A 13,313-nucleotide genomic window follows, 5' to 3' on the forward strand; every position below is an offset into this window, starting at 1 on the left:
GTTACATGAATAGTTTACCCAAAAAATTATATTTATGCAACAAATTATGGCATGCATTCCATTTTTGTGTAAACAACTGTTAAAGATTCTTCAAATGTCTATTTTGGTTTAGCATATATTATTACCTATTAATAAGTTCACTGTAAATTGTCAATGAATAAATGAGAAATTGTAACTTAACTTTTTAATTGTCACAATGCAGTCAATACTTGTAAATATAAATGCAATCAATTCTTGTACATATGTATAATAATGTGGTGCAATAAAAAAATTCTAATTTTTAAGTTTGCAACTTTTTGGCTCATTTACAAAAAAAAAATGTTGCAACATTAAATGCCAGTTTTTACAATTCAATATTTTTGTACAAATTAAACAATAAACTTACAGTTATGAAATAAAAGACATTTAATGGTTTCAACTTAAATCATGTTTCTTTTCTGTATACTGTATACATTTTATACAACATCATCATTTACATCAAGTGGGCTAAATGTCACAATGTAGTCAATACTTATACATATGTATAAGTGGTGCAAAGAAAAAAAATCTAATTTTCAAGTTAGCAACTTTTTGGCTCTTTTACTAAAAAAATGTTTCAACATTAAATGCAAGTTTTCAGAATTAATTTTTTTGTACAAATTAAACACTAAACTTAAAGTTATGAAAAAACAACAAAAAAACAAATTAATGTTTTATAGTCACATTGTTTTACATTTACGTAAGCAAACTTCTATCACGTGTTTCTGTTGCTTCTTTGCCAGTGTTTTGATCTCTGTATAATAGTGAAAACACGAATAGCCGTGAAAATTCAGTCAGTGGCAGGGAAAGAGTAAAGTAGATTTAAAGTAAATTCCTATGTACATTAGCAGTGGACTTCCCAACACAAAAATTCAGATACTCAGAATTAGGAACATTATCGAAATTATTCACCCCCATTAAAAATCAGGTTTATTGGCAAAATTGAAAGGTGTTTGCAATGAACAAATCAAAGAAAAGTAATTGAAATAGCTCAACACAAATGTTTCGAGTGGTTTCCCCAAATTCAACTGAAAATGTTTCTTTTATTGACTTCTGCAGTCTCAAAATTATTGGTAACACTTTATTTGAAGGGGTGTGCATAAGACTGACATGACACTGTCATAAACATGACATAACACCTGTCATGAACATGAAGGAGTCTTTATGAATGTTTATGACTGTTGTCATTAGTGTCATTCGGTAAATTATGACACTTCTAATGCAAAGTTGACATTGTTTAAAGCGTCTTAGTTATGACAACTTGACATTTACAAAGACAAAAATGTCTTTGTTATGAGCTGTGTGTTGTTACAAATTGTCTTTGCCTTGCTGATATTCCACTCTTTTCAAAGACTCCTCACTTGGTGTGGACCACTTTTCTTTGATGTCACCGCTATCTCTTCCTCTCCGTCATTTTGCTGCCAAATACTGCACTCGACCGCGAGCGCCCCCGCATGGACACATACGTGTTACTGCAGCCAGTCCAGAACCCGGAAGTAACCAGCCAGTGCCAATGGGCTCTATGCACGGCGTTATTTCCGGTGAAGCATTAGGGATGCTCGATAACTTCCGCCGATCATAGAGTCCAATGCAATACCGAGAATTTATATTGAATTTTATACTCCATGGTTATACTAATGAAACGTTAGTCACAAAAACAGATAAAACAGACACCCCTCGTTGTGTTTATGCTTCTTTTTAAAATTATATTAAATAAACATAACTATATATAAAATTACATCTAAACGTACGTACGTTTCGTTTCAAAGACGGGAGGACAGTAAATATTGAAGACTCTGCCATAATCCCGTTTTCTCCGGTTTTCCTCCGCTTTAATCTCCACAACCGGAAATGGACGAGCATCCTTACGTCAAATGCGGAACTTATGCGTGCATATAGCCCATTCTCTTCAATTAGACATTCTCTGGTGGTTCTGAGTTTGGTCTTTTAATACCACTGTCTTAATCTAACATGTTGCGTTCATATTCTGTGTTCATCTGCTTTTCTGTAGTATGCATTATTATATGGTGATTTACTAAGTGTGATAATATCATTTATTTCTTTTAATTTCAGTCTAATGCATTAATGTTAGCGTTTCAGAACATCCACGAGGAGGCGGGCTTCGTGACATCATCGTGTACAATAGAAGTCCCATTTCATTGGCTAGGAGCCAACCAATAACACGGATCGTTCGAACGCTCCCGCTCCCCCCCCCCCCCCTCTCTCGCCGCCTCGCCGTCAAGGCGCGAAATTTGAACGTGCAGTGATATGACAGATTTGAGAAGTTGCAAGTGCCAATTTTAGGTTGTACTGCGCATTTGAATGTTAGAAGAAGTGCAAATATAATTTAAAATTTGTGACTGCTTGTCTGCAGATTCAGAATACAGGTTTGTGACTATTGTCTGTGAGTGCAAATCTCAGCGTTCAACTTCAGATTTTTATTTTACAGGTTTTCACATCGGATCTTTGAGTGTAAATGTTCACATACAAGTACGAATATTTATTATACAAGTTCTCAAATTCACATCTACGTGCTCTCGAGTACTGCTACTGTTTTACATTCATAGTTTTTTGCCCTTAAGACATTCTTGTTTATGATTTGGCTTAGTAAAATACTGTAAAATACAGATAATCTTATAGACCTTTCTCACAACTTCCGTATTTGTGACCGGAAATACGCAATTGTCGTGGTAATCTTCTTCCGCTCCATTCATAACAGATAGCGCCACAGGCAACTAGTGAGAGTTGTTGCGTACCGATCTTTTTTGTTATTCCCAAAAGCAGCCATACCTGTCGTTTTTTATTCCTTCCCTGGCTGGATGTTATTGATCCTGTGATCTTCTGTAGTACTTCTCATGTCACCATTCACTAAGCTGTCATTGTTTATGTTTATTTTTTATGTTTTATGATTTGTGTATTTTAAAGTAACATTCATGTTCAACTTTATTAAGATATTTGTATCCTATCCAGCAGCTGTGCATATGTCATGTGTCAGAGAGGGCTCTGGTGCTTCCTGTGCAGCAGAAGCCCAGGACAACCTCCAACAAAGAAGCTATGCACGTGATTGATGGATGGCATCTCTTGCAGCTAGGCTGGCACGCAAATGCATCAACCTCCCGAAACTTTTTGTTTTGTTTGTTTGTTTAGGCAAGGCAGGGCACTTAACTGAACCGCTCGTCAGCCCCTGTTGTCTCTGACCGAGGCAAAAAGTGCTCTTCCAAAGGCCACTCTACTATTCCACCACTTACTATTCCTCCTCTGACCCATCTTGAGCAAGCCCAGCTTTACAGCAGCCTTTCTAAAAGCTGTACACAAGATTGACAGATAATAAAGCCAGCAGTCCTTTCAGTTGTCAGCGAATATGCAACATCCTATGTGCCAAAGACTGTTATGCTAGGTCTACCGGAACCTCACAACTATTTATGACAGGCAGGCAAGAGAGATCAGCCTAGAAGGATTACAAGACAGGGCAGAAGCACTCTTTGAAGATATAAATGTGACCAAAGAACAGGTACATCATTATTTAGGATTAAAGTTATGTTCCAAAAATGTATTATCTAACAGTTTCAATCATATTTTCAGAGTGATATTGTAGAGGAGGAGACTTGAGCACAGTCTAAGTCTAGGATCTGGTTTGATCAAAGGAGTGGTAGAATAACAGCATCAACCTTCAGAGCAGCCACAAAGACAGATGTCAGAAAGCCCTCAGTGTCTCTGATAAGAAAAATATGCTACCCAGAGTCTCATAGCTTCAGCACTGAGGCTACCAGGTATTTATAAGTGCAGATATAAGGTAAGATATGGCAACAAGTAAGTCTAGCAGTTGAGCACCATGCAGGGAGTAGTTTTAGCAGTTGGGCTTGTATAATAATCTCAGGTTCAAACATTGAATATTGTTGCATTTTTGTATTGCGATATATAGGGACACGATATATTGTTACACTCCTAATAACAATGCTTAATCACAAAAGCCTGTGGCTCGTAAGATAAATGTTCATGTTTATACATTGCTGTTAGACATTAATACTGTCTAAAAGTTATCTAAACAATTTTATGTGTTTTTTTAGATGGGGATGCAAGCATGAAGAGTTGGCGCGAGAATACTACGAAATGCAGCATCACCTCTCACACTCAGATGTTCTGCTAGAAACAGATGGATTCCAGATTTTTAGTCTCGCATCCTTTTATTGGGGCCTCACCTGATGGATATGTTTCCTGCAGCTGTTGTGGTTCAGGGGTCATAGAAATGAAGTGCCCATTTTGTACCAAGGAACTCTCTGTAAACGAGGCAGCAAACTCTGTTCCAAACTTTTGCCTTGAAAACAATGAGTGTGGAAGCATCAGACTGAAGCGGGACCATGCCTATTATTATCAAGTAAAAATGCAGTTATTTGTTACTGACAAAACTTATTGCGATTTTATACTTTGGACTGAAAGGGACAGTGCTTCACCTTTTGTGGAACGAGTGAAACCAGATGTGTCATTTTTTGAAAAAGAATTGGCTTGTGCTACAAACTTTTTTAAGAAATGCATCATGCCAGAGCTGATAGGCAAGTATTTCTCTGCTCCAAAGCCAGCTGCAGCATTTGATGCTGGTCAACAGTGGTGCTACTGTCGTGAGCCTGAAGTAGGGGACATGTTGATCTGTGCATCAGGTTTTTGTTCAGTTAAAAAGTTTCACCAATCTTGCCTTCGCATTAAAAGAATTCCTAAACAGTGGGTATGTCCCAGCTGCAAGAAAATTATAAATTCACAAAAAAAAAGAAGTGAAAAATGAGTGGTGAGAGGATTTGAAAGAGTAAATGAACTCTCCCTCTATCTTCCTTCCTTTCCTTCTTTCATGTACTGGTCTGTTCAGCAGTGAATAAAACATCAGTATCAATTAAAGTAAATAAAACACCAATAAGTAAAACTTATCATATCAATATCTCTTTCAAATGAATGTCACAAGCAACAAGAAATGTATAAAAAATTGGTTTATTTAGCTCAGTACCACATCTACTGTCAGTTGCATGGCATTACATTTGCTCAACTAGAAAAAAAAGTTTGATGACAAACTTTAAGTTGGCTTGAGAAAGCCGGACCAGAGCGTTTGAAGTTTTGAAGTTTGAATGAAGTTTTAAAGATAGATTAGAAAGAAAGAAAGAAAGAAAGAAAGATGGATAGATTAGTTAGAAAGAAAGATAGATAGATAGATAGATAGATGTTTTTGGCAAGAAGCTAACATGATTAGCATGTAGCTAGCTTGATGCTAATTTGATTAGCATGTAGTTAAGATGATTAGCATGTTGTTAGCATGATTAGCATGTAGCTAGCATCATAATAGCATGATTAGCATGTTGCTAGCATCAAGCTAACGTGTTTTTATCAAGAAGCTAGCATGACTAGCATGTAGCTAGCATCATGCTTACATGATTAGCATGTTGCTAGCATCATGCTAGCATGTTTTAGCAAGAAGCTAGAATGATTAACATGTAGCTAGCATCATGCTAGCATGATTAGCATGTTGCTAGCATCATGTTAGCATGTTTTTAGCAAGAAGCTAGCATGATTAGCATGTAGCTAGCATCATGCTACCATGATTAGCATGTAGCTAGCATCATAATAACATTATTAGCATGTTGTTAGCATCATGCTAACATGTTTTTAGCAAGAAGCTAACATCATTAGCATGTAGCTAGCATCAAGCTAGCATGATTAGCATGTTTTTAGCAAGAAGCTAGCATGACTAGCATGTAGCTAACATCATAATAGCATGATTAGCATGTTGCTAGCATCATGCTAGCATGTTTTTAGCAAGAAGCTAGCATGATTAGCATGTAGCTAACATCATAATAGCATGATTAGCATGTTGCTAGCATTATGCTAGCATGTTTTTAGCAAGAAGCTAACATGATTAGCATGTAGCTAGCATCAAGCTAGCATGATTAGCATGTTTTTAGCAAGAAGCTAACATGACTAGCATGTAGCTAACATCATAATAGCATGATTAGCATGTTGCTAGCATCATGGTAACATGTTTTTAGGAAGAAGCTAGCATGATTAGCATGTAGCTAGCATCATGCTAGCATGATTAGCATGTTGCTAGCAAGAAGCTAGCATGATTAACATGTAGCTAGCATCATGCTAGCATGATTAGCATGTAGCTAGCATCATAATAACATGATTAGCATGTTGCTAACAACATGCTAGCATGTTTTTAACAAGAAGCTAGCATGATTAGCATGTAGCTAGCATCATGCTAGCATGATTAGCATGTTGCTAGCATCATGCTAGCATGTTTTTAGCAAGAAGCTAGCATTATTAGCATGTAGCTAGCATCATGCTAACGTGATTAGCATGTAGCTATCATCATGCTAGCATGATAAGCATGTTGCTAGCATCATGCTAGCATGTTTTTAGCAAGAAGCTAGCATAATTAGCATGTAGCTAGCATCATGCTAGCATGATTAGCATGTAGCTAGCATCATAATAACATGATTAGCATGTTGCTAGCAACATGCTAGCATGTTTTTAACAAGAAGCTAGCATGATTAGCATGTAGCTAGCATCATGCTAGCATGATTAGCATGTAGCTAGCATCATGCTAACATGTTTATAACAAAAAGCTAACATGATTAGCATAAAGCTAGCATGATTAGCATGTTATTAGCATCAAGAAAGAAAGAAAGAAAGAAAGAAAGAAAAAAATTTGTTTGAAAGAAAGAAAGAAGGAAAGAAAGAAAGAGAAAGAAAGAATTGTTAGAAAGAAAGAGGCATAGATTAGTTAGAAAGAAAGATGGATAGATTTGCTAGAAAGAAAGATGGATAGATTTGTTAGAAAGAAAGATGGATAGATTTGTTAGAAAGAAAGATGGATAGATTAGTTAGAAAGAAAGATGGATAGATTTGTTAGAAAGAAAGATGGATAGATTAGTTAGAAAGAAATATGGATAGATTTGTTAGAAAGAAAGAAGGATAGATTAGTTAGAAAGAAAGATGGATAGATTAGTTAGAAAGAAAGATGGATAGATTAGGTAGAAAGAAAGATGGATAGATTAGGTAGAAAGAAAGATGGATAGATTAGTTAGGTAGAAAGAAAGAAGGATAGATTAGTTAGAAAGAAAGATGGATAGATTTGTTAGAAAGAAAGATGGATAGATTTGTTAGAAAGAAAGATGGATAGATTTGTTAGAAAGAAAGATGGATAGATTTGTTAGAAAGAAAGATGGATAGATTAGTTAGAAAGAAAGATGGATAGATTTGTTAGAAAGAAAGATGGATAGATTAGTGAGGTAGAAAGAAAGATGGATAGATTAGTTAGAAAGAAAGAACGATAGATTAGTTAGAAAGAAAGATGGATAGATTAGTTAGAAAGAAAGATGGATAGATTAGGTAGAAAGAAAGATGGATAGATTAGTTAGAAAGAAAGATGGATAGATTTGTTAGAAAGAAAGATGGATAGATTTGTTAGAAAGAAAGATGGATAGATTTGTTAGAAAGAAAGATGGATAGATTAGTTAGAAAGAAAGATGGATAGATTAGTTAGGTAGAAAGAAAGATGGATAGATTAGTTAGGTAGAAAGAAAGATGGATAGATTTGTTACAAAGAAAGATGGATAGATTAGTTAGGTAGAAAGAAAGATGGATAGATTAGGTAGAAAGAAAGATGGATAGATTAGGTAGAAAGAAAGATGGATAGATTAGGTAGAAAGAAAGATGGATAGATTTGTTGGAAAGAAAGATGGATAGATTTGTTAGAAAGAAAGATGGATAGATTAGTTGGAAAGAAAGATGGATAGATTAGTTAGAAAGAAAGATGGATAGATTTGTTAGAAAGAAAGATGGATAGATTTGTTAGAAAGAAAGATGGATAGATTAGTTAGAAAGAAAGATGGATAGATTAGTTAGGTAGAAAGAAAGATGGATAGATTAGTTAGGTAGAAAGAAAGATGGATAGATTTGTTACAAAGAAAGATGGATAGATTAGTTAGGTAGAAAGAAAGATGGATAGATTAGGTAGAAAGAAAGATAGATAGATTAGTTAGAAAGAAAGATGGATAGATTAGGTAGAAAGAAAGATGGATAGATTAGGTAGAAAGAAAGATGGATAGATTAGGTAGAAAGAAAGATGGATAGATTAGGTAGAAAGAAAGATGGATAGATTTGTTGGAAAGAAAGATGGATAGATTTGTTAGAAAGAAAGATGGATAGATTAGTTGGAAAGAAAGATGGATAGATTAGTTAGAAAGAAAGATGGATAGATTTGTTAGAAAGAAAGATGGATAGATTTGTTAGAAAGAAAGATGGATAGATTTGTTAGAAAGAAAGATGGATAGATTAGTTAGAAAGAAAGATGGATAGATTTGTTAGAAAGAAAGATGGATAGATTTGTTAGAAAGAAAGATGGATAGATTTGTTAGAAAGAAAGATGGATAGATTAGTTAGGTAGAAAGAAAGATGGATAGATTAGGTAGAAAGAAAGATGGATAGATTAGTTAGAAAGAAAGATGGATAGATTAGTTAGAAAGATGGATAGATTTGTTAGAAAGAAAGATAGATAGATTTGTTAGAAAGAAAGATGGATAGATTAGTTAGAAAGAAAGATAGATAGATAGATAGATAGATAGATAGATAGATAGATAGATAGATAGATAGATAGATAGATAGATAGACAGACAGACAGATAGATAGATAGATAGATAGATAGATAGATAGATAGAAAGATAGATAGATAGATAGATAGATAGATAGATAGATAGATAGATAGATAGATAGATAGATCATTAGTACATATAGAATGGTAGTTTAATTGAGTCTAGGGCTTCAGGGAATTTAGATTTGAGTTTTTGTTGTACGCAATTGGGCCACCGTAGTCTTGGCTCAATTTGACCATGCTGCAATGAAAGTCAATGGGATTTTTATGATATTTAATATTAATTTTTAAGAAATCTGAAAGTCGAATCAGTCTAAAAAGATATAGCACACTAAGTCAGAACAGTCTGAAGGTCTGACCCGAGTTTGGAGTTTGTAGAGTTAAAGCTCTAGGAGGAGTTAGAGTCAGAAAATTTTGAGTAAGAAGAATAATAATAACTAGAATGTACATTTCCAGACGAAAATGTGAAGTGGTGCTTGCAGTGGCAAAACTCACCACCCGGTTGCTAGGGTGTTCTGGGTGGTTGCTAGTTGGTTGTCAGGGTATTCTGGGTGGTTGCTATGCAGTTGCTAGGGTATTATGGGTGGTTGCCAATGTGTTCTGGGTAGTTGCTAAGGTGTTGCTAGGTGGTTGCTAGGGTGTTCTGGGTTGTTGCTAGGGTGTTGCTAGGTTGTTGCTAGGCGGTTGTTAGGGTGTTCTGGATGGTTGCTAGGTGGTTGCTAGGGTGTTTCTAATGTGTTCTGGAAGGTTGCTAGGCAGTTGCTAGGGTGTTGCTCGGTGGTTGCTAAGGTGTTGCTAGGTGGTTGCTAGGGTGTTGCTAGGCGGTTGCTAGGGTGTTCTGGGTGGTTGCTAGGGTGTTGCTAGGTGGTTGCTAGGGTATTGCAAGGTGGTTGCTAGGGTGTTGCTAGGTGGTTGCTAGGGTGTTGCTAAGGTGTTCTGGATGGTTGCTAGGCGGTTGCTAGGGTGTTGCTCGGTGGTTGCTATGGTGTTGCTAGGTGGTTACTAGGGTGTTCTGGGTGGTTGCTAAGGTGTTGCTAGGTGGTTGCTATGGTGTTTGGGGTGGTTGCTAGGGTGTTGCTAGGTGGTTGCTAGGGTGTTGCTAAGGTGTTCTGGATAGTTTCTAGGTGGTTGCTAGGGTGTTGCTATGCGGTTGCTAGGGTGTTCTGGGTGGTTGCTATGGTGTTGTTAGGTTGTTGCTAGGGTATTCTGGGTAGTTGCTATGGTATTACTAGGTGGTTGGTAGTGTTCACATATGGTTATTATAGAGTTTTTATATTGTTCATGGCATGATTTAGCACTTAGCTAATCAATATTAGCATGTAGCTATTCACAGCTAGCATGTTTAGCATTTAGAAAGTTCTATGTGCTAGCATGAGTCAAAAGACCCAACCCCCATCGTGATACAATGTTCTGATGCTGAGATATAGCTGTTACAAAATGGTTGCTAGGGTACTCTGTTTGGTTGCTAGGGAGTGGCTTGGCAGCTTCCAATCATGAAGCTCCAAAGTCAATGTGAATGTATAAACTAACCCCCATCTCTATACGATGTTCTGATAAAGAGATGTAGGCCTTGCAAAATGGTTGCTAGGGTACTCTTTTTGGTTGCTAGGGAGTGGCTTGGCAGCTGCCAATCATGAATCTCCTAAGGCTGCTTGTCAGTATAATTGATATAATACAACTCCCAAGCCTGTATGACATTCAGAATGGAAGATATCCCTCTTTAAAATTTGGTTGCTAAGGTGCTCGATAATGGTTGCTAGGGTGTGGCCAGAAATTGTTGAGGTGATTCATGATTGGCTGTTTGCTACCCCGAGTCAAACGAGACCACCCTTGTGTTTCTATGACACTTCTATCCGGAGATATCCCTTTGATCTCTTTCAATGGAAGTCTATGGGAGTTGTTGCTAAGGTGCTCTATATGGTTGCTAGGGCGTGGCTTGATAGCTTCACAATGATCCTGAGAGACTGATTGGTCGTCTGAGTAAAATGAGCCCGCCCCCTTGTCTCTATGACACTATGATCCAGAGCTATGTTCAATACAAAATCCCTATGCAATTTACCATAGTAGGAAAAACACATGCATTTGATGGGACATCCTTCACCATAGTAAGTCAATGGGGAAAATTTTGGGTAGCTCCTGCCCCCCAGGGGTGCAACTTTTACCCCATTGTGAGGTATGTTCTTACAGAGCCTGCCAGCCTCTTCAAATGTGGCAAATCACACGTTTTTCCGAAATCGTTGTTCGGAGCTATGAGTCGTCAAAGTTTGTCTCAATGTTAAGTCTATGGGATTTTTTGGAAATTTGTTCGCCCCTGGGTCGAACACCGTACCCCCGATCTCTGATAAAAGTGATAGGACACTTCTCTTCAATAGGCCGCACGATTTGATGCCTCATTCATGGGTCTGTGACAAAAACTGTGGACGTAGGAGTGCGCCAAACTTTTTCCTGGAATAGTATAATGCTATACTAGAAATTTTAAATAACATTGGGGTCAATGGGGGAAAATTTGGGTAGCTCCTGCCCCCCAGGGGTGCAACTTTTACCCCATTGTGAGGTATGTTCTTACAGAGCCTGTCAGCCTCTTCAAATGTGGTAAATCACAGGCTTCTGTGAAATCCTCGCTCGGAGCTATGAGTCGTCAAAGTTTGTCGCAATGTTAAGTCTATGGGATTTTTGGGAAATTTGTTCGCCCTTCGGGCGAACATCGTACCCCCGATCGCTTAGAAAAGTCATAGCACACCATTCCCGAATATTCCGCACGATTTGAGACCTCATTCATGGGTGTGTGACAAAAACTGCGGGAGGAGTAGCGTGCCAAACTTTTTGGCTGACTCAAAAAACACAATAGTAATAGTGTTGCCTTGCTTTCAGCAAGCACCACTAATAATAATAATAATAATAAGTTTAAATAGGATTTCAGTAAGTTGGCTTTCTCAAGCCAACTTAATAATCACTGAAAGGGTACAACAGATTCTGAAACATTTGTAAGAGCACAACATACTTTCACCATACCTTTGTCAAGGTATGTCACGTCGTTTTCTCTGTCAATGTCAGTGAAAACTATGGGGATAATGCTTTGCAATGTTGTGTATTTCTGACGCAGAACTCCTATAACCCTTTCAATATGTATCCTAAGAGACGCTAAGCATCTTGTACTCTCCAAATCAATGGGATCTAATTGTTTTTTCCCACGTGTGAACTGTGAATGCTGGGATCTTTAGTTCAGCTTGGTGAGTACGGATGGACTCTCTGACATTGAAACCTCTGTCTGCCAAAACCAGATCTCCTGGGAGCAAATGGGTTAAAAAATAACTGTGCTCTGTGATGAACTTGTCACTTGTGCGGCCTCCCCATCCATTTGAAATGAAAGAAATGGAGCCTTGTGGACAAATGGCAATTAAATACTTCATTGTATGGTGTGACGTATGTTGAATAACACTGAGCACTAGCTAATAAGTTTCTTGGTTTTTCTATAAATATTTCAAAACAATCAATAATACAGACTGTCTTTTCAAAGGTACTGTTCCTAAATGCATACGGAAGAGACTTTCTTAACGATTCCCTGTCAGGCCATATAACTAGACTTGGCACTAATCTACTATACATTACATTAATACAGCGTTTGAAAATCCTTGAAACAGTCGTTGGATCAACACCAAAATAATAAGCCAAAAACTCAAAAGAGAAATTCATTCTAAGCATCATTAAAGTTAGCATATACTGCTGAAATAATGTTAGGCTAGACTTAGGCTTGAGATAGGGAGCTACAACATTAAACAATGCCATCAGTAATGAAAATGTTTGTAAACCAGTGAGTACGTTGACCTTTTTATCATTGCTTTGTAAAGTTTTCTCATTCAGTGCAGTTCTTTTAACAACATATTCTCAGTCCTCAGAGCTTCACATTCCACTTCCAGAGATTGAGTGTATTTCTTACAGTTTTAATTATCACATGGTGAAGCTGATGTATCTTTTTCTTCATGAATAGGATCAACATTTTCAATTTCTGTGTGGGTAATGTTTGATTCCTTCACCTGGTGTGCAGTAGGATGGTCGCTGCCGTCTTGAGGACAAACTGTTGAATGGGATACGGCTGAAGCTGGTGACTTTGCTGCTTGCTCTAATCTTTGGAGTTTGCTCTTCTGTCTTCTATTGAACACATCTAACTTCCGCTTTCTTCCTCTCTTCTCTGGGGATGGAAGATGGTTGAAGATAGATGGGACGAAGTCAGGTGAAAGAGGGTTGTCACTCTTTTCCCCTAAAACATTAGTAAACAGAAAATGGCAACAACTTAAACTTATTTTAGCAGAGCTAATGTTACATTAACATCTACTCATTTATGACACTTCAGTAGCCCAAGTACTAACATAGAAAGTTACAAAGCAATGAACTTTAGTAATCGCTCAGTCAGTGTGTTCAGCGAGTGAATATAAATATATGCTGCTAAATGTATACGTTACATTACACACTGACGTGTAAACTCTAGTCTCACATAGTGAAGATTTAGTCGCATATAAGCTATGTAGAGGGTAGAAAACTTGAACGTAATGGCATTACAATCGTCAGAAACAATATTCAACATGTTAGCTAGCTAAGTTAGCTACATTAGAAAGAACATACTTGATATGAAGTGATCACTGCACAAGCGAAATCCATTGCT

General features: G+C 37.2%; 1 protein-coding gene and 1 pseudogene across 1 annotated transcript in view; both read right to left on the reverse strand.

Annotated features, from left to right (window-relative positions):
* Positions 1–11,601: 11,601 nt before the first annotated feature.
* Positions 11,602–12,592, reverse strand: LOC148977502 (uncharacterized; annotated as a pseudogene).
* Positions 12,593–12,735: 143 nt separating this feature from the next.
* Positions 12,736–13,313, reverse strand: part of LOC120474910 (NACHT, LRR and PYD domains-containing protein 12) — a 69,850-nt gene continuing 69,272 nt past the window's right edge. Inside the window, exon 7 of the mRNA XM_089134727.1 lies at positions 12,736–12,911. Coding sequence (XP_088990853.1) covers positions 12,899–12,911 — 13 coding nt within the window. The 3' untranslated portion in view covers positions 12,736–12,898. The remainder of the gene's footprint in view (positions 12,912–13,313) is intronic.

The sequence above is a fragment of the Pimephales promelas genome, chromosome 9, assembly GCF_988280905.1.
Source record: "Pimephales promelas chromosome 9, fPimPro1.hap1.1, whole genome shotgun sequence".
NCBI classification, from domain to species: domain Eukaryota; kingdom Metazoa; phylum Chordata; class Actinopteri; order Cypriniformes; family Leuciscidae; genus Pimephales; species Pimephales promelas.